Here is a 22,078-nt window from a genome sequence, read left to right on the forward strand (position 1 = left end):
GTTTAAAATAATAGTGGTTTAACTAATTTTTTTTTTATATGTGTGTTTTTTGCTCAATGGTATCGTATTTTGTTAATTTCTTTCAATATAAAAAGGAACCAACTCCAAATACGTAATATATTTTTGATAGTTACTGGTTTTTGTTTTTATATTGTGTAGTGTAATATGATATTCCGTTTTTTAAAAGCTTGCTATATGCAATTGGATGGAGTTACATCACTTTTATTTTGAGCGACACAAATGTTGAATTCAGTCACAATTTATGACAGCGATTGCCGATTGGCTTTAAAAACTGACCTTATTTAAGGTGCTCTTGAAACTTAAACCAAAAGTGTAGGTACATATAAAAATTTGTAAATAAAAGTTGTTGTATGAGGGTGACTATAAGGCCGTATGTTAAATATTTAGCAAAGGATACATTTTTGACATTTAAATGTATGGTGAATAAAAAATTATCTTTGGCTTAATTTAGCTGTGTGAATTTGGATACATTTTTAACGTAGATTATTTTTCTGCAAATCGAAAGAATTAAAGTTTTTAACCCTTTCGAACCCAAACTATCAAAATCAATATTGAAAAATGTTTTTTTCAGTATCATCGTATCAAAACATCACAACTAAGAAATATGAATAGCAAAAAGTTATTTTCCAAAATAATAAATAGCAAAACTAATGTGTTACTCTCATGTTACATGTAAGTAACATGCACTGCCTATGACCACCAAAAAAAGTCGCACAACTGAGAAAATAACTTTTTATGGAACAATAATGTATGCTAATTCTTCTAAGCCAAAAAACAAAATACTTTCTGGATTAACATTTCTTATATCTTTTTTCAAAATTATGACCATATATAAAAAAAAATTGAAAAAAATGTGAATTTCAGTCCCTTTTTCGATAAAAAAAAAATAAAAGTATAATATTCGACTTTATCTTTCAATTAAGCCATTGAACCTAAAAAATTATTTACTGGAATATTTTTTACGAATTTTTAAAAATAAGTTACATGAGAGTAACGCTGGGTCCGAAAGGGTTAAAAAAAATGTATAAATATTAACAATTTTCAAACTTCCAACACGCGTTGTCATGTGAATTTTATTTTTGTGTTGCCATTAATGGGTAACTAACAATTTTTTTCATTATCAATAAAATGAAATATATTGAAAAATATAAATTTTTCCTAATACACACTCATAATGTTGTACTGCTTTCTTAATTTTCTTTCTTTATTTTCAGTTTTTGATTAGTTATTCAAAAAAAATACACACAAAATTCTGCAAAGAATGTATTCTCTGAAAATAAAAATTTAACCGGCCCCCAGAGCAGGATAAATTTTTGACAACTGAAATTAAAAAGTGTGAAAAATGTATTCTCGGCTAAGTATTTAACCCGATTCACACTCGGTCTAAATATCGAAATAAAGTCTTGTGCAAAAATTTTAAATTGAAAAAGCTAATTATTGAATCGGACCTTTTAGTCTGCTCATATAAACGGGGTATTTATACATATCGCTGGCTAAGAAAAATATATGTACATAAACACAAGGCTGGTTCAAAAAAATCGAATTTTTTTTTTGAATTTATACTCCGATAGGTTGCGAGACATCTCTAGAATATACTCAGCAAATATGAGATCTTTGTACTAAACTAATGGGAAGGTCCTTCGCTTCCCAATTTTCCATTTTTACATTATCCTTCTACTAAAAAAAATCATGTTTTTATAAATCGGCTTTTTAGGTTTCTTAACATATTCTTGTAGGAAATTGAACGCTCTACAAGAAAGGCCTTGGCCACCATTTTTGTGTATCTAACCGTTTAAAAGATATCTGACGTCCAAAAATCTTAATTTTGTAAAAAATTAAATTCAATTAAAAAATTAATTTTAATTAAAAAATTAATTGAATTATTAAACATACATACATACAGCCCTATAATTCTCAACAAGCGACATTATAAAAAAAAATGTTAGTGGGAGCTAATACCAGACTAAAAGTTCCGTAGAACTGTCGATTTTTCTAGGGTGGGCCATTGATTTTTTAGGGTGGGCCTGGCCCACCTAGGACCCCCCTTCCTACGCGCATGTGCGTAACAAAGTTTTGTTAGAGTTACATAGTTCTCATTTAGGCATTGTTAAAACTAAAGCTTTAGCATGTTCTTACGTGTGGTGGCCTAAATTAGATCAATGTATTGAAAGTTTGATTTCAAATTGTGTCCCTTGTAAAATGGCGCAGCCTAGTCCAGAAAAAGGATTTTTGTATCCTTGGGTCCCAACAGAGTCTGCTTGGTCTAGGATCCATGTTGATTTTGCTGGTCCCATCAACAATTATCAATTTCTAATAGTAATTGAGTCATTTTCAAAGTGGGTTGAAGATTTCAAAACCAAATATATGAGAACAAATTTTACTATAACTAAATTGAGAGAAACATTTTGCAGATTTGGTTTGATTGACACGTTGGTCAGTGATAATGGTCCACAGTTTACTTCGGAAGAGTTTAGTCAATTTTTAGTGAAAAACAACATAAAGCACATTTTGACAGCTCCGGGTCATCCTGCCACCAACGGTCAAGCAGAAAATTTTGTAAGAACTTTTAAAAAATCTATTTTAGCTAATTTGGAAGGTTCAGAAAAAAATTTGGATAAGATTATAGAAACTTTTCTTTTCGATTATAGGAGTCCTAAGCACTGTACTACTGGTGAAACACCAGCTTAATTACTTTTAGGTAGAGAGTTAAAAAATCGTTTCAGTATGCTTAGACCGCCATTAGTTAAAAGCAAGATTTTAGAGAGTCAGCATTTGAAAACGGTGAACAAGTGTTTGTTCGTGAATATTCTGATCCAAACAAAGCAAAATGGCAAAAAGCATCAGTCAAAGAACGTGTTGGACCGCAATTTTATCGATGTATAAAATCGCAACAATAAAACCATTAAACGACATTTAAATCAAATTATTTATGGAACGCCTAATGATAACCAGAATAATGTCGAGGCGGCAGTTATTAATGATCAAAGTATTTCACCTACTTTAACTAACTTTGATAACCGCGATGTTGCTGTAGCGCCTGTGGCCAACACGGAAACCGAAATTACCTCAAGGAGTATGGAGGAGGATGAACAGGCGTCTGTCCGCGGTTCACAAACCACGAATTTTGATAAAAATTTAAGAAAGTTAAAACGTTTAAATTATAAAGAATAATTTCAATTTGTTAAAAAAAAAAAATATTGTAACTCCTCTTTTTATAGTATACATTAGCAAATAATAATTTTAGTTTTGAATATGTTTATAACAATTATTATATTGTTTTGTATATTGTATGTAGCATCTTAGGATGGGAGTTGTGATATAGTTTATTAGCTGCGTTCCTTTGGAAATATTTATCTACTTTTTAGTACTTAAAACTACTTTGATCTACTTTGCTATACTGAAAAAGTAGTTCAAAGCTCTACCAAAATATATAAACGGCAAAAATTAAAAAAAAAATTTCAAAAAATTGAAATTTTTGATTTATTCACAAATTTTTGAATGCAATATTTGAAAAGAATTAAAATAAAACTGCATTTAAAATTGTGTGATAGGTGAAAGCAAAAACTACGAAAACAGCTAATAACTTCAAAAACCGAAATAAAATATAAAAAAAAACTTTAACGGGAAATTTTGAATGTGATCTTTTAAAATAACTGTTTTCCAACCAGAATTATCAAACATTAAAAAAAAATATGATCTAACTCGAGAGAAAAAAAATTTTACGTATGAGTTAAAAATTTCCCATACAAATTTGTATGGGGAAAGTATGACCCTAGAGGCACGGGTTAATGACCTCCAAAAAATTTGTTTTTGCTAAATTCCCCTTATTTAGGCCCTAAGCTTTCGATCTAGGGGGTGTCTCCCCCGAAAACATCACTTTGGGAAATAACGGACACCCTAGTAAACATGTGTAGTGTCTGGCAGCATTTTCCAATACAACCCAGTTTCATCCGCATTGAAAATTGCATTATAGCTGAGTTTATTTTCTTTTATTATTTCAGCTTATTTCTTCTAACACAGCGTTTCCACTGAGCATATAGCTGCCAAAATCACAACCGCAATCCAATCCACAAACAGAACATTTTTTTTTCGCTGGGCAAATTGAACCATTTATTTGCAAAACATGATAAGTCCACTTTTTTTCAAACTTCGTTTTTTTGACTAAATTTGTACTCCAGGGATAACCACGTCTGTCTTTAAAATATGAAGTATCTACTCCATCTATATCCGATTTTACAGCTAAGCGAAATATTTTTTTAGTATCAAAAATAGAATAAGTCCCGGACTTATCATCTTTTGAAAATAAACAACAGCTTCTTTTTTTGTAAATGGTATATTAGATTAATGGCTGAAAATCTTAAGTTTAAAGCTACTTAAAAGTTAAATAATTAGTCCGGACATTGTATTTTATTCTCAAATACAATTGTTTGATAGACTGGGGCTAAAAGCAAAATTGCATATCCATTCAAAAACTAATTTCACATCCGTTTATTTTCAAAGTATGATAAGTCCAAAAGCGTTTTCATTTTTTATCTTTTGAGCTACCGCTCCAAAAATTAAAAACGAAACGGTATTTTGTAGCTAGGCAAGAGTTCTACAGAATATATTTTTTATAAATTTTTCTACGCATATCAAAAGAAAATAGAACGTTTTTTTCTTCTCCTGAAAAATTTAAAATCATGGACTTATCATGTTTTGCAAATAAATGATTCAATTATAGGTGTGTTTTTTATTACCACCGGTCTTAACTGGACAAAAAAAACGCCTCGGGGCTTAACCTGAAATCTTGGCAGCACTGTATATTGAATGTTCCGAAAACAGCAGACACAACAAAAATTTAGAGTTATCATATTTTTCGCTTTCGTCATTTTCTTGTATTTTTCATGTATGTTTTACAAACAGATATAAAAATGTATTCTAGCAAAACTAGTTAAATACATTTTGTCCTTCCAAACGTCGTAACAAAAGAAAAAAATGAGAAAAATTAAGATTTGTAGTCACGGCACATGAAAAACCGTCACAGGGTGACCATATTTTCGAATTTTTTTCAAATGCCCATAACTCCCAAAATATATGGCTGCGATTTTTTTTATTATTTTTCTGATAACTGTCACCACCTACCCTATCTACCGTTTTCGTTTCGACGTTAACTTTTGGGATACCCTGTATGAATCACTTCATATTTCCCATTTAAAGGTAAAATCTTAAAAAATTAATTAAAAATCAGCGAATATACCTTCAAATATATTACTTTCTTATTTTAAGACTCCTCAAACTGCTCATGAATGGCTGGAATCACAGTACACATAATAAGGTAATATATTCCGAACGTTGTCAAAATTTGTTTGTCAAAAATGGGCACCAATCTGTCAGTTCGGCCTTTAATTTTTATATTTCAATCGCAGTAAACAGGAAATTTGTTTTTTTTAATTTATAAAATGTCATTTAAAAATATTATAAATTGAAAAATAACAAATTTTCTTCGTGTTTCATCGCGGAAAATGATAAATAATTGTTTAAAAATTAGTGGTGTGCGTGGTTTATCGGTTTTTGTGCGTTTTTCGTCGGTATTTTAAACAATTAAGAATTCGGTAGCTGACATTGGTCGCCAAAGTGTCATGTTTTGACAATCTGGCGACCAATGTCAGTTCGGAATATATTACCTTTTTAATTGTACTGTGGGCTGGAATATCTAAGGATTTTCAAAACTTATGGGACTTTCCGCATACCGTTGGTGCAATCGACGGAAAGCACGTTAGGATAAAACACCCCCAGAATCGGGATCTGATTTTTACAATTACATAGGCATCTGATGAAGGGATTCGGAAGGATGAGCAAGATACAAACCAAGGAGGAAATTTTAAACTATAGGCTTAGTCGAGCGCGATTAACTGTAGAGATGGCGTTCGGAAGGGTGGCATCATGCTTTCGAATTTTCGAATTTTGCATCGTCCAATCGAGCTTTCATTGGACAAATGCGAAAGCGTTGTCAAAGCATGCACTGTGTTACACAACTATTTAGCTACGAACATTGTTAAATGTCCTGATCAAACAGAAGCTTCCTGCATACTTCCAGCTACTATAACCTCTCTCCCAGTTCAAGACTACAACGCATACAAGTTTTCATCAAAAATAAGAGATAATCGGCCCTAGCGAGGTATTCCGTCGGAGCGGATTTTTTCCGATTTTCTACGAATCGGAGACTTTTTGCTTCGAGGTATTTCTCCGATCAGCTGATCGGAAATTTGTTCCGACAAATTTCAGCGCATGTCATTGCATGCGATGAAGTACTTCTAATGGTTGTATTCCTGACAGATATGAATCATTTTTTTCCGAAGCCCTCCGACAAGTTTTTGTTGCGGAATAAACAATTAAAATGTAAGTAGGAAAAAAAAAGTATTTTGGTAAACTTTTATTTAGATATTATTGGTTTTTGTGTTTAGGCAAGTCGAAAAAAAAAACAAAAGTATACAAAAAGATCACCCAAAATTGTGGCTGTATTGGGAAGATCTGTTAAATTGAATTGGACCACGACAAAGGGATGTTGGTGGATGGAAAAAAGGATGTTCGTGACTATACATAAGTCCAACATAAAATAAAACTACGGATAAATAAAAAAGAAATCGCGGTCACTAGCGGGCGGAGGGCCTTACAGGCAAAAGTTTTTCACAAATAAATTTTCTTTCAGTTTTCCAAATCCTCCAAAAATAACGCGACACTTGCCATGTACACTTTAATTTTCTTAAATGAAATAACTTCAACTCGTTTGAATTGTTTTTTTTTTGTCATCTGTTGTGTTTTTCTGTCATCTGTGATAATTATAGAGATGGCCTTCTCAAAAAAAATATCGATATTTTTCGATTCGATATTTTGTTGAATAGAAATATCGCAATATCGATTCATTTTCTAATTAACGCAAGGGAGTAATTTACCGTACATTGACATTCTAACTTATGAGAAACTATGAAATTAAACTCTATATAGTTATATGACAACTTAATTGTATTTTGGTGTTTTTATATAAAAATATCGGAAGATATACCAACTTATCGATATATCGGTATATTCTGTCCATCTCTATTAAAATCTCAAATCTGACGGATGTCAAATGATTGCGACGCAGTGCGTCGTCGCATTTGTCTATTATTTTTTCTGATGAAAGATACCTCGAATGCAATTTGAACCTCCGACGAAGTATGCGTTGCGGAAAATCTTCGCTCCGACGGAATACCTCGCTAGGGCAGAATATTGTTCGGTACTGTATAACAGATGGCGATGTGCCATACCAATGGATGAAAATAAATCCAATAATTTAAAATAAAACAAAAACGATTTTTACTTTTAAGTTTTATTTCTTTGTATGAAGCGATTTCACTATGCAACTCCCAGACTCACTCGTTTGTATTTTTATTATTTTTCCTTTACTAAAATACCCGATGGTATTTTGTCTTTAATATGTTTGCTGTTGACTTTGGAGACTTCAAAATTTTTCTTATACTATGTATCTACATCTTTGGAGTCAAGTAACTTAACTCCCAAATTGATACTCAGCCATTCTAAAAACTTTTACGACACTTAAAATTTATTGCAAACACCAAAAACATTGAACGAATTTCAGGTACGTTACGATGGAATGCCCCTGCGACGGAATCGCCCTGTGGTTAGAGTTTAAAATGAAATTGATTATCGATTCCGCTCAAAGATATATGTATCTAATGATAAATTAGAAGTTTAAAATGAGAACTCTTATAATTTTTATTAATTTTTTTTTTTTTAATTCAATTCAGTTTTAATTTAATTAAACTTGCTTTAACAACAAAGAATAGGTTTATAAGTAAAAAATAAATTAAATATTATTACACTACGAAAATGAAAAAGTAAAGGCTTGGCCACACTGGAGGGTACATGCGGTAGCGGTACGGGTAATTGAAATTCCAAACTGACACATCGACGTTCAGATGTGGAATTTTTTTCATACAAGTACCCGTGCCGCTACCGCATGTACCCTTCGGTGTGGCCAAGCCTTAAGACTTGAACACACCGAAGGGTATATGCGGTAGCGGTACGGGTAATTGTATGAAAAAAAATTCCAAACGTGAACAACAACGTTTAGGTGTGGAATATTTTTCATACAATTACCCGTACCGCTACCGCATATAGCCTTCGGTGTGGTCAAGCCTTAAAAAGTATTGCAACATAAACAAAATTATTATAAAATTTGGGATTTAATCATTGCATCCAATATTATATTACTGGAGGTGGAATGTGATGTGAAGAACGCCTGCAGTGATTCCACGACGCGTTTGGACATAACTTGCTGGAACTCACCCATAGCTAAAGAAGCTTCGATTGTTGTCAATTCTTCAAGCTGTTTAGCGATGCTTTTTCCGAAATCGCTATACTTGCTTTCAGACTCTGGAAAAATTTTAATTTTTTGTTATACTGATTTAGATAAAAAATGACGTTCAGTCTAATAAACTCACAATGGAGCTGATTATGATGAAGAGAATGAACAAAATATTTACCTCGGGCTGCAAATGAAGGGGTTAGGATGGCAGCTATGCCATCATCATACTTATTAATTTTGTGGATGGTTTTTTTGCCGCCGTGATGTATTTGTAGATGGTGCTGGTTGTGGTAGGAATGGGGGAGATAAAACCTCATCACTTATGTGTCTGTCTGTCGTTATTTGTGAAGGCTCTTCAATTTCTTGGGGAAAAGAAAATTCGTTATTTTCTTGGGTGTCGTTCACTACATCAACCAACGGTTCGTTCCAGTGTGTCATCCTATTTAAAACCAAGAGTTAGTATTTTTGTTTTATTTCTTAATTTTTGTCATACATACCAATGAAAAGTTGCTGTTAGTTTTTCTAATAACGATTATATCGTCCAAAAATTTGAACTCCTCGAAAAAAAAGAGGTGTGCATAAATGCCATCTGCTCCATCTCCAGACTTTTTTGAGTCATCTAATTTTTTTTTTTTCGCAACATATCGTCGCCCTAGAATTGGGTTGCCCCTGCCGTATAGGCTATTGAAAACCTATGTATATACGGCAACCCAATTCTAGGGCGACGATATGCTGACCGGAGATATTTTACTTTTTTTTTATTTCACTTACGTCTTTGTTGAACTCTTTCGCAATATCGTCCCATGCCTTCTTTTTTAAGTCAGTCCTTTTATAGTAGCTGCTTCTGTAGTTCCACAAACATTCTTTTGCTCGGTAAATATATATTAGATTTAAAACTTCGGATTGAGTTATTTTCCACTAATTCATTTTCAATTTCTGAAACAAAACAAAAAACGAAAAACTGAAATTCTACCATGGATAACTTTGCCAAAAAAAAATGCCTATAGTTAGAAAAATACTCAGGTGAGTTTTTAGGTGTTGTCAATGAAAAAAGTTGATCCAATACTGTAACACTTTGTGGTATCCTCATGCAAGTCTGAATTTTTATACGAAAGGTTGATGTTTCATAAATGAATTTACCAACAAGTCCGGCACGTGAAAAAAAAAATAAAGAGGTTATTAGAAAAAAGTAGTTTTGGTCTTTTGTTAATTTCTCGAAAGTGACAAGATATTTCTGGATCCGGTTCTGTTTTTGTTTCAAAATAAATATGACCAACGAATTTTATAAACTAAATTAGTACTTAATAACATACAATTTTGAATTTTGAAAAAAATTAATTTGAATTTTTTTTCAAAATTTAAATTTTGAAAAATAATTTTTTGGCTTTACAAAAACGTATAGCACGTTATGGCAAGTGTATAGTGTAAACCTTGGTTTTTAATCATTTTTTTTTTCCAAACTAGGTCAATTTTTTTTTAAATTGCCCCTCTTCGCTGAGCGAGGGAACCAATAGAATCCTTCTCAATGAAAATGTTTGGGAACTGAGCAAAATAAAAAACATACACCTAAATGTATAACATCGAGTTTCAACAGTCACCTACACTTACCGAAAAAACAGCAATAATTAAATGTGAAAGCCGAGAATCCTTAGTACACCAATAGAATCCTCCTCAATGAAAATTTTTGGGAAGTAAGCAAAAAAAAAAAACATACACCTAAATGTATAACATCGAGTTCCAACAGTCACTTACCGATAAAACAGCAATAATTAAATGTGAAAGCTCTTTGGGAATGGATGTGTTGAATAGCTGCCCAACTGTACGCTGTGGTCGTTGAAGAAAGAAATTTAGGAGCCTGCTTATAGCACTGAAGTAAACGGCAAGGAGCCGGGTTATAGCAATGGGTTCGTTCACGTTCGTATAGGATAGGCTATCCAAGATACTTTAGTAGCCGATACCTTTGTGAACGAACAATCAAACAAGATAGGTTACCTGTCAAATTTGAATCAGCTGAGACCTGAGAGACAAAACAAAACCAAAAATCGTTGCCACAAGATTATTTAAATATGAAAATTTGGACATTTTATCTGAAATTGAAGACGGAGTATTAGGTATTTATTAAACCAAATAGATTTTTAACTGCATGAGTTATTCACAAATAATTTTTAACAAATCTAGGAAGCATTGAGCTGTTTGTGGAGAAAGATCTTCTTGCGAGTTCTTTTGCAGCAATTATTTTCATAGAGATCCTGATAAACGAGAATCCGACAAGAACGGAAAACTTTTTCGAAATAACGATACCAGGATACACGTTGGATGAGTTTCGGGAACATTTCCGAATGAGTCGAAGTGCTTTCGCAGTAAATTTCTATTCAAAACATTCAGGTTCAATATTATATTACTTTGAGTATGTTCGGAAGGATCTGATGGAAAAAGTGGAAAATCGTAAGCGCATCACGGGACTGGAATTAAAACTTTTGTTTACTCTGTGGATATTGAGCAAACAAGAAACCTTTTTGTCAGCGGGTGATCGTTTCCACATCGCAAAAAGTTCAGCTCACAAAGCTTTTTGTGAAATTCTTGATGTGTTATGCGCTTTTACGGGAGACTACATCAAATGGCCATCTCCAAGTCAATACAACTCTATTTCTCAAGTGAGTATTTATTATATTAGAAGGATTAAAAGACAGTATAAATCAACTAAAACATTTAGGCGTTTCGAGAGAAATCTGGAGGCCGTATCCCAGGGATAATTGGGGCTATTGATGGGTGTCACATCCAAATCAAACAGCCCCTAAGAAACCCAATCGACTACGACAACAGAAAAAATACCCACTCAGTGATTTTACAAGGTAAATTATGTCTTTGGCTGATAGAATTTTATTATTTTTACCATATTTTTCTTTAAAGCCGTGTGTGACCATAGAGCTGTTTTCACCGATGTATGTGTAGGAGCTCCGGGACGGTTGCATAATGCAAGAGTCTTCAGAAACAGCCCATTGTCGAGTGAAATAGACCGATTGGTGCCTGACGAATATCATCTTGTGGGTGATACAGCCTACCCTCTGAAAAAAACCTTGTAACACCGTTCCGTGATAACGGGCACTTCAGTGAAACAAAATTTATTTTAACACGCGTCTTAGTAGTGCAAGAGTTACAATAGAACGCGCTTTTGGGCGCATTAAATGCCGATTCCGCCGCCTAAAGTATTTGGATGTTTCAGAGCCAATGATGGCCAATAAAATAGTAACTGCTTGTTGCATATTGCACAACCACATGAGGATTTTGTTGATGCGGATATTAAGGTGGATTATGAGAATCCAATCTACCCAGATCCAACTAACGAAAACATGAACGAAAGAGGATCTCAATGCCAAAAGCGAATCTACTTGCTCTCATTATTTTGAAATAAAAAACACATAAGTAAAAAAAAAATAATAAAAATTAAAGATCTGAACAATAGAAACAGAATATTTCTTAAAAATTATATAATAAAAAAAAACTTAAAACTAATGAACGAAAATTGCGTTCAGTTGCAAACAAAAAAATCACATACCCAGTGCTTTAAAGATAACTTAAATCTTACATACTACGAAAAACAAAATAAAAAAAACTGCAGTCAAGTCCCTATGTTATTTATGAATGAAATAAATAATATGAATGAAAATATATGAATGAAGTAAATAAAGAATAATAATACAAAAATAAATAAATGAAAAAAAAGAAAAAAAAAATTCAGGTTGATGTCTGTCCTGAAAAAAATACAAAAATTAGTAACTTTTAAATAAAACTTATATGTTAACTTCTTAATCTAGTTAATTCCCTAAGTTCCTTAAGGATTTCTTGGGCAATTTCGAGGCGTTTTTCTTCAGTGTTTAAGAATTTTTCCTTTAGTGCAGCGTTTTTTCTACAGCGTGGAGCCTCCGCGTTAGGTGCACCCGAACGAGATGATGTGGAGGGCAAAACATTTTCCGAAGATGAATTATTCGCCCCCGAAAACGAGTAAGAGGAGGCATTCATCGAACTTATGGTCGGGCGTCCTTCACCCTAACCTCTGCTTCGGCCACGGCCACGCCCGGTTGATGTCTTCTTATTATTGTCTAATATTTTGTGGTACCGCAGCTTCATATTTTTTAATTTGGTGTCGAGTGTAGTTGTAGAGAAGGACACCCCTGCCTCCTCTCTTAACACTTTTTGATTCTCCAGGCGAATCTTTGGGTTTCTGAGATCGGTCTTTCTTTTAATGCATTCCTGAAGGAAAAATAACACAGTTTTGTGTTCCCATGACGGATCTGTGGAGTAGAAGAATGCACAAAGTATGTATGTTTAATGCAAAATATTATTTATTATTTGTTTTATATCGTAGTCAGTGCCTACGTTCTATAACTCAGTCGAGAACTTCTCGCATCGAAAAATTTTGAAACAAAAATTCCAAACGTTTCTCTATTTGGAAAAATAACCTGTGTCTGTATCTCGATGTGAGAAGCAGCCCTGTAAGTTTTTTATTCCATTGGAATATATTGGAAACTGTCAAAAAAAGGGAAAATATTTTTACCTTTGGCCATAAAAGGTCATATGGACATAGTTTTACATTAAATATCCCAAGGCTCGGTAGTCCGAAGGAAGAGCATTCGGTCGGCGAGTGGAGGGTACCGAGTTCAAGTCACGTTTAGGACATGAAAATTTTTCATTTTTTTTCTTTAATATTCTTTTTTTTTTATTTTAAAAATTTAAGTGATTTAAAAATAAATTACCGTGAACACTTAATCAGAAGTAACATCTCACATTTAATGCAAGATTATCAAATTTTTTTCAAATATCTTACTTTCTCGCATCCTTTTTGCTTGTGAGTAATTTTGGCAGTTCAATCGAGAAATTATCTCGATAATTTTCTTACAGACACAGTTTTATTCACATTTTCCAGTCTGTCAAGCATTTTCATTCAGAAATGTTTCAAGGCGAGAAAAATTTTGTTTATAGAAACAAACGAATGTGAGAAAATGATTTTTGTGTCGATTCACATTATTATTGTTCCGATTTGCGTGTTTCATGCGAGAAATTTCTCGATGCGAGAGTTACAGAACGTAGGCACAGACTACTAACCTTTTTCTTTACTTTGATCTGGTTCTTCTGCCGGAGTCTGCATAGAATCTGTAACTTAATCAAAATTTAATGACAACAGAAAAAACTTCCATCATTTACCTTCAGCAGTCTCTCCTGATGCTGCCGCTCCTGGGGCAGCAGCCCCTCCTGATGCTGCCTCATCAGCACAGGGAACCATGATTTCGGGTTCTTAAACATAAAATTAAAATGAACACATATAAATTAAATAAAAACAAGTTCTTTCTTCTTAACCATACCTGTTGCATCCTCTTCATTCGATTGAATGCTGTTGGCAATATATTGCTGGGCGAATCTTTAAATAATTAAAAATAAATTTTGATAAAAACAAAAGTTGCATTATTGAAGTAAACTCACCAGACACTATTTTGTTACATACTTCCTCCGAAAACCGAAAAACAAAGAAATATGCATTTTATTATTTGTTTATTGTTTATCAAAATTAAAATAAATAAAATGAAAACTCTAAAAAAAAAAACTCCCAATAGAAAAACTCCCGATAGAAAAAACGAACATATGTGCATCAGCTGTTCTTTTTCTTCTTTCTTTAGTATCCAGAATTTTTTGGATTTCTTTGGATTTTTATACCAATTAACATATTTTCACGATCAGCTGAGATTTTATATGGGATTACAACAACACAAAGGTATCCGGATACCCTTGGATCGGTACGTGAACGCACCCAATGAAGTAAACGAATCAGGAAAATTATTCCAACAGATGTGTTTATGTTGTTTTCAATCGACTTTAAACACAAAACTACGGTAATCGATGATTATAACAACTCAAAGAATTTGTTTGTGCTATAAACTAAAAAAAATTTAATTAAATCACAAAACGGTAGAGTAAGTAACTTCTGAAATATAACTGTAAACGTGATGAATGACAAAAACCAAACATTCTCGAACAAACTCATCACTCGATTTACATCTACTTTCAAATGAATATCCCACACTCATGTCATGTTCAAAAAACAAGATTCTTCGACAAGATGTCTGTGTGGGCATGGATTTTTCTGCCTCCATTGGATTTTTTCAAGACATGTTCATGAACAGAGCATCGTTCATGCCCAGTGGAGCCAGCCTGTAAATGAATTGACAAGGTCTGCTATCTGATTAAAGCTCTTCAACAAACTCTTTTAGAAGTCGAATTCCAAAGCGCTTTTTAAATTTTGCTAGCCAACCACTGAACAGTGGGTACCCTCTATTGCAAGACGTTTCCGCGACATGTCGTCTTGCATACCTTTCCTATTCAGCATCAGACATGAAACTGAGAGAAAATATAAAATATTCCACAAGCCACAAAACAAAGTACCTTTATACATACAAGGTAATATATTCCAAGTTTCATTTTTTTTCAAGTTCGCACAGGTTGTCAAAATCGGAGCTCAAAGGAGAGAAACTGTTACTTTTCTGTGATTCTTTTTGGTCAACTCTCTTGCCTTTGTCCACCATTACTGCGTGTCCTGGTTCCAGTTTTGAAAGATCTGAGCGGTTAAATATCGCCTTATCCGAAGATCTTCCACTGGCAACTTCGCTCCCGATGGTGAAATTCCTATCAACACTTTAAGGGTGGCTCATTGACCTATTATATATGGACTGCCAGGACCAGGTTCAAGCTACGGTGGCGCCCCTTGGTAGGGCAGCGGGAAATAGTAATTTGACATCTAGTTTTGTGACTTTTTTGCTTGCCAAAAAAAAAAAAAAAAAAAAAAAACAATTTAATTATTTACAAAAACTGTTCAAGGAATTTTGTGTTTCCCAAGAATAAAAAGGTAAGAAAAAATTAAAAATACATTATACTAATAAATTCTTTTCATAGTTTTATTTCAAATTTTCTAAACCTTAATATTAGTATTAATTTTTCTTCATTAGATATCATCTTAAAGTTTATTAAACAAATACTTTTTTTTCAGGCGTCCCCGACCCAAAAATAGAACCAACACAATTCCTTGACATTCATTTGGAATCCTTACATGAAAAGGGACCTTGGAACCTAAAGAAGCAGAGCCATGCTTTTTGCTCCAATCCCAAGGTTCACGGGAGTCCTGTTGGTTTTGATTGCATTGCTCTGTTTCAGCACTAGCAAGGACAAAAGTTGGATGCATCGTTGACACCATTACCTTGAGAACGATCCTAAGCACCAGAGAGATATTGTCGGGTTTTTTATCCGCATGTACGACTGTGGAAAGGGAAATAAGCATTCCACCGGCAACACATGTGAATCACTTATCTTCAAAAACCTAGTCTTGTTGTTTTTTTTTTTAATGCGATGCAGCTGAAAGGAAATGCGAACTAGCTGGGATCCAAATCAATTCCATGTGATAATTTTTTTTTATCTAAAAAAAAGAAAAGAAAATTATTCAAACATTTTTAATAAATTAAAATGAATACCTTTTTCCAACACTTTATTCAATTATTTTACCCCGAGCCCCGACATTTTTTTCTATGCACTAAAGACTAAACTTTTAACATAATTTTTTTTTTGCTGAAAGAATTCTTCCAATACGTCAAAAAGTAGACTTCAAAAAAGACAGATGTATAGTATATATAGTAAAAAAATGTAGATGGCCATAGTTTCTATGTACAAAAATGTTGGTTCAAGCGATGTGCCGGAAGATGTCACTACGCTAACTGAGTTCTATTTACCGCTTTCTTCCACAGGCGCTAGTAATGATTGAACCTCGTTTTCAAAAATTTTGTATTGGAACAAAAAGCAACTAGCAGTCCATATATAATAGGTCAATGGGGTGGCTGCTCCCTTGGTGCCGGGCTACACTGTGATTTTACAATCGCCTAACCAGTCAGTTTGTAGGCAAGAGGGGTGAGGATTTTCTTTCTTTTTGACGTTTGTTCCTAGAAAATGTGAATTGGAACGTGATTGGGCACAACACTGTGTAGCCAGGCCCTTACATTGAGAATAAACTCCAGTTTAACATTTGAAGCACCGGAACGTCTGCATCTCAGTGCAGTCTAAAATAATTGTTCTCACATTTTGAAAATACTCAAAGCATTTAGATATCCTCCTTGCATTTCGTTCTCTTGCCCGCGAGTATATCAAGGGATGAAGTATTTTGGTTCAATGCTTTAATGTATCTACAAAATAAAGTTAGGGGGAAGTGGTCACCCTTAGTACAGTTTTTACTTATTTATTTTTAGTTATTTATTTACTCACTCCAGCTTCGAGAAAATGGACTTTATTTGTAATATGTATATTATTACACTTTACAAAAAAATTTGACACTTATAAGTCAAAGGCTTAAATAGTTATAGCCATTTTACTGGGATTAGATTTTTGTACGAATCCTCCCCACCAGTGGGGTACCTTCGTACAGCACATGGGGTACATTCGTACAGGATATTTAAAACGTTAATTTGACTAACTTGTGGTTTGTCAAATGCCAAATTTGAGTTTTAAAACATTTAATTACTTATTAATTTATTAATTAATTGAACTTGACTCAGAAAAAAACAAAAACAAATAAAAAACTCAATTTTTCACGATTCGACGATTCTGAAACAAATTATTATTTACATATATAAAAATACCAACCTTAATTTACTATAGAATGCGAAAAACTTATTATAGAGGTTTAAATTTCATTTCAATAAAACTGTAACTCCGTGTTTTGGTTGTTATTTGCTCAAGAAAATTTACTGGCGGGCATACGTATGCGTACGAATGTGCCCCATGTTTGACTGTACGAATGCTCCCCAAGCTGTACATAATGCAGAAAAATCGATTTTTGAAAAAATGTACTGAGATTTTGCAATATTTATAATTAAAACACAAATTTAACACTTTAAACAACTATTCTTCATTACTGTTTAGCCAAAAACATAGTTAACTTAAACACAACATGACATCAAATGTACATAAAAAAACTACTCAGAGCACTAAAAAACACTAAAAGTCTTGTGGCGACCGAATCCGTTGCACTTAGGATTCAAAATTTATCTAGCAGCTCGGCGCCTACTATGTCTATGCACACTAGTAAGCACGTGTTTGAATACCGTTTAGTTTTTGTTTTAAGCTCACTGTACGAAGGGTGACCGTGTACGAAGGGTGACCACTTCCCCCTAACTGTTTTCTCACTGATTTGGAACAACACAGCCAAGTATGTGAAAGTGGAGTTATTCTTAAGTTTGGACATGGTTAGAATAATTCTGTCTCTCATTGACATGTAAGGGGTTTCTTCTTTTTTTAATTTTAAAGATGCGTTTAGGTAGGTACTAAATAGCTTAAACCATCTAGTCCTGTGAACGTTTTAAGTTTTTTTTCCGTGTCGCACAAAGTGCTTACAGTAGTTGGATTTAAGTTAACTTGAGTACCTATTTTTATTGCAAAAGCCACTGCTTTCTTTTAGATCTTAGGGGCCTCAAATTCTTGTCGAATTTCCTAGGCCTCTCCTTTGCGGGTATTTTCTGGGATATCTGCATTTCGTGGTGATGAAGATCTTGTTCTTGTTTCTGGAACGTGAACATCCAAGCAGTTGCGACTTATTAAAAGTTGTGTAAAACACAAGCTTTGGTAAGTGCTTCAACATTCTCCATTCATAGGTCAATTTTCGTATGAAATATCCTAAAACGACTCGCAATTAAACCAAATGCATGTTCGATAACATGTCTTGCCCTTGAAAGGCGTATGTTAAAAATTCTTTTTTTTTACATTTGGTTGCAACAGGATATAGCTTCATAATATGCTTTTGCAAAGGAAAAGCGTCATCTCCTACGATAACATATGGAAGTATCCCTCCATTTCCAACGGTTTTATCATTTAGGAAACGATTACTTTCGTCGTCGATAACATTTTTTAAACTGCTTTGTAGCAAAACTCCTGCATCGTTCGCTCGTGCGTTGCATCCTATGTCTACGAAAATGAATCTACAGTTTGCATCAGCCAGAGCATTTTGGGTTCTAGCTGTTTTAGGGCCAGTTTGTTGAAAGTGGGTTAAATCTCCAATTTGTTTATTACGGATTCCCCTTAATTGAGAATTAAGAATCTCTGATAATCAAAGAGCGTTTGTTCAAATTTTTTTCACCTTGATTAGCAAATCATAGTTTTTCCACAAATCTTTCCAATTTCCAATCTATCTGTCAATTTGTTTGTCGAAACTTAATCAAGAATTAAGTTTTTTTTGTCATTTAGTTGACGTTTGTGATATTTCGTGAATTTGAATTATTTTAAAGCGCTAAAAGTAAGGAAGGTAAAAATAAATACTTATTTACAAACATTAACTTTATCTTTTTGGCTTACAGAAAAAAGAAAAAAACATTTAAGAAAATAAAAAAAAAAGACGCAATCAAGTCCAACCCAAAGAACGAGAAAAGAAATATTCTTTACAGATTTCCAACACAAAAGGAGCAAAGCCCGCTCCTCAATAAGCTTAGCGATATCATGTGCATTGTGTTGATGTGTTAATTTGAATTTAAAATAAATAATAGATTTCATTAAAATATATCAAAGTTTTGGGTCAATAATTTCTTTTGTTTTGGCTTTTTGCTTTTAAGATATATTCAATGATGTGCTTTAAGAAGTGCCAGAAAATAACCGGTAAATAACTCTTTACGAATGTTGTCGTTTTTATATGGTGCTATCCTGGCTTCTCATTGGCGGAATCTTTTCATTAAAATCGACTACCTATATTATGAAGAACTGCCGTTGCCACAATAACATTTTGGGCAGTTTCTGCTCAAAACAACAACAACGCATATTTTTTTTTACTGTATTGAGGAATAAACAAAATATTTATTTAACCTTTCACCAATGTAGATAATCTATATCTTGCCAGTGCGAAAATCAAGTATGAATAAACTGAATTCCAGTATATCCTTGGTTAAATGGTCCTAATCGAGCAAAATTGGATGATTAAGAAAATCTCAAATTAACTGCTCTAATCATGGATTCGTTGATTACAATTTTTGTGAACAAACGAATTCTACGATTATCAACTGGAATAATCCTTGATTAAAGATAATCGATTGTCAACAAACCGGCCCTTAGTGTGCTAAGAATTTCTTCGAACCCATATGCTTTTTTGATCCTATCGTTGGAGTCGGGGTTATGTATAAATATTGCCTCATCCCATACGAGCTTATCAGCTAAAATGTCAACGCTTTAGTCCATGTAATGTCCTTCGACATATTTTTATGTTTTCCAAAATAGCTCAGGGCAATTAGTCAAAATATGGGCATGAAATCGCATTTTTCGCGGGACAAAATTTTTTTCATGGAATGTGTTCGGGTGGTTGTCCTTATCATAAAAGTCAATTTGTTGGGAAAATTGGAGGTTGGGAACAGCCGCCATCTTGGAAAAGAGATTGGTAGCGTTTTTATTGAATAGCTCCATTGTTATTCATTTTAACAGAAAATGACAAAGGTAGGACTTATTAACAATAAAATTATCTAAACAATGATATACAAAACAATTCCGTGAGTTGATTAAATAAAATTTTATAGTTGGTCAAAGTGCGGGTTTGTATCGCAAGGTTGGGACAAAATGACATTTTTTCATATATCTGACGAACTTTTGATTTGTTTGGATAATTCTTCAAGAATGAATTATAGTACTTATAATTACCTATAAAATGAGCCCAAAATCGTTATTGTCACCATCGTATTGTAGAAGTAATCTAACTCCGAAACTCTCCATGTACTAGTCAAAAGTGAGAAAAAAGCTAGTTTTTTGCTAGTAGGCCGAGAAAATTTTGGGAGTAGAGGTATAACCAAAATATAAGTACGCAGTTTTGCTGCCATACTCGTGTTAATGTCGATTTCAAAGGTCTGACAACTCTAATTTTGGGCTTTATACGGGTTTTGGGGGGTTAAATAACGTAAGTTTTCCAGTTAACGTGAATGGGCTAAATTTATACTATTTGAAATTATAAATATACAAGCTGATTCCCTATTATTTTTCCTAAATCTAGACACCCCAATCTTGAGGATGTGACCAATAGAACTCAAGATATAAGCCGTTTATACGATTATGTTTTAGAGGCTTTTTTGTTTCGATTTTTGTTTGTTTATTTGAATTGAAAAGCCTGATATGGTTAGTTAAAAAAGCTTATATCGTGAGTTCTATTAACCCCATAGCCGAGATTAAGGTGTCCAGATTTAGGAAAAATAATAGAGCATCAGCTTTTATATTTATAATTTCAAATAGTATAAATTTAGCCCATTCACGTTAGCTGGAAAACTTACGTTATTTAACCCCCCAAAAACCGTATAAAGCCCAAAATTAGAGTTGTCAGACCTTTGAAATCGACATTAACACGAGTATGGCAGCAAAACTGCGTACTTATATTTTGGTTATACCTCTACTCCCAAAATTTTCTCGGCCTACTAGCAAAAAACTAGCTTTTTTCTCACTTTTGACTAGTACATGGAGAGTTTCGGAGTTAGATTACTTCTACAATACGATGGTTACAATAACAATTGTGGGCTCATTTTATAGGTAATTATAAGTACTATAATTCATTCTTGAAGAATTATCCAAACAAATCAAAAGTTCGTCAGATATATGAAAAATGTCATTTTGTCCCAACCTTGCGATACAAACCCGCACTTTGACCAACTATAAAATTTTATTTAATCAACTCACGGAATTGTTTTGTATATCATTGTTTAGATAATTTTATTGTTAATAAGTCCTACCTTTGTCATTTTCTGTTAAAATGAATAACAATGGAGCTATTCAATAAAAACGCTACCAATCTCTTTTCCAAGATGGCGGCTGTTCCCAACCTCCAATTTTCCCAACAAATTGACTTTTATGATAAGGACAACCACCCGAACACATTCCATGAAAAAAATTTTGTCCCGCGAAAAATGCGATTTAAATTACTAATTTCCCTGGGCTAAAATAATTCTTTCTAAAAAAAAACAAAAATTAATTGAAATGAATAAATTTAAAACAAAATGTGGACTTACTGCTACAAATTCCAGACTATTTGACTGAATTCCAGTTCCAAAAAAATTAATAATTTCTTTATGAGTATTGCACCAAGGAGCAAAAAAAAATGAAAGGGAATGTTGGAAAAAGAAAAAGTGGAAAAAGAAACGTCAAAAAAGAGTCAGAGGCAGAGATACCCAAAGAGATACCCAAAAGAGATGAGAAACTTCTGACGTCATTCGGGTTTGCCTACAAGCTGCTTTAGACATTTTTGGATAAGTATGCGTGAAAACACGCATACTTAGCCAGAAATGTCTATTCACCACTGTGGGAAGTAAAAAAGCCGTTTTTTTTTAAATTAGCAGTTATTTTGAAAAAAAAATGAAAAATTCAGAAAATGGGGAAGAATCAGAAAATGAAGTTCAGAAAATGGAAATGTGTGTTCCATTGGGTTGATCTGAAATACTGCTCACTTTAGAAATAATTAAAACATTTAAATGCATCAAAAATATTTATCTGTAGAGTGTACGGCATCAAATTGACGAGGAAAAAAATATTCAAAACTTTATTATTTGACTTTGACGTAATAACCGATGGTATTTTTTCGTTAACATGTTCGCTGCTGATTTTGGAGAATTAAAATTTTTTCTTTTCGCTTGAACTGCGTACTAGGCTTTAATTACATTGACCTAAAAAGTG

At 33.2% G+C, this 22,078-nt stretch overlaps 2 protein-coding genes and 1 long non-coding RNA gene across 3 annotated transcripts; 1 reads left to right on the forward strand and 2 right to left on the reverse strand.

The window, feature by feature from the left end:
* Positions 1–8,142: 8,142 nt before the first annotated feature.
* On the reverse strand, positions 8,143–10,226 carry LOC129906985 (uncharacterized). Its single transcript, XR_008770908.1, has 4 exons — positions 10,121–10,226; positions 8,866–10,038; positions 8,547–8,807; positions 8,143–8,436 (listed from the first exon to the last, which is right to left on the reverse strand). It is a non-coding gene; the product is annotated as an uncharacterized LOC129906985 (long non-coding RNA).
* A 481-nt stretch (positions 10,227–10,707) lies between these two features.
* Positions 10,708–11,451, forward strand: LOC129906984 (putative nuclease HARBI1). The gene is made up of 3 exons (XM_055982991.1): positions 10,708–11,022; positions 11,082–11,220; positions 11,279–11,451. The coding sequence occupies exons 1-3, from the start codon at positions 10,708–10,710 to the stop codon at positions 11,449–11,451; spliced, it is 627 nt and encodes a 208-aa protein (XP_055838966.1).
* A 729-nt stretch (positions 11,452–12,180) lies between these two features.
* On the reverse strand, positions 12,181–13,916 carry LOC129906986 (uncharacterized). The gene is made up of 5 exons (XM_055982992.1): positions 13,847–13,916; positions 13,729–13,784; positions 13,571–13,660; positions 13,472–13,519; positions 12,181–12,660 (listed from the first exon to the last, which is right to left on the reverse strand). The coding sequence occupies exons 3-5, from the start codon at positions 13,647–13,649 to the stop codon at positions 12,416–12,418; spliced, it is 372 nt and encodes a 123-aa protein (XP_055838967.1). The 5' UTR covers positions 13,650–13,660; positions 13,729–13,784; positions 13,847–13,916; the 3' UTR covers positions 12,181–12,415.
* Between the last annotated feature and the right edge of the window lie 8,162 nt (positions 13,917–22,078).

Source organism: Episyrphus balteatus, chromosome 1 (assembly GCF_945859705.1).
Source record: "Episyrphus balteatus chromosome 1, idEpiBalt1.1, whole genome shotgun sequence".
Lineage (NCBI taxonomy): Eukaryota > Metazoa > Arthropoda > Insecta > Diptera > Syrphidae > Episyrphus > Episyrphus balteatus.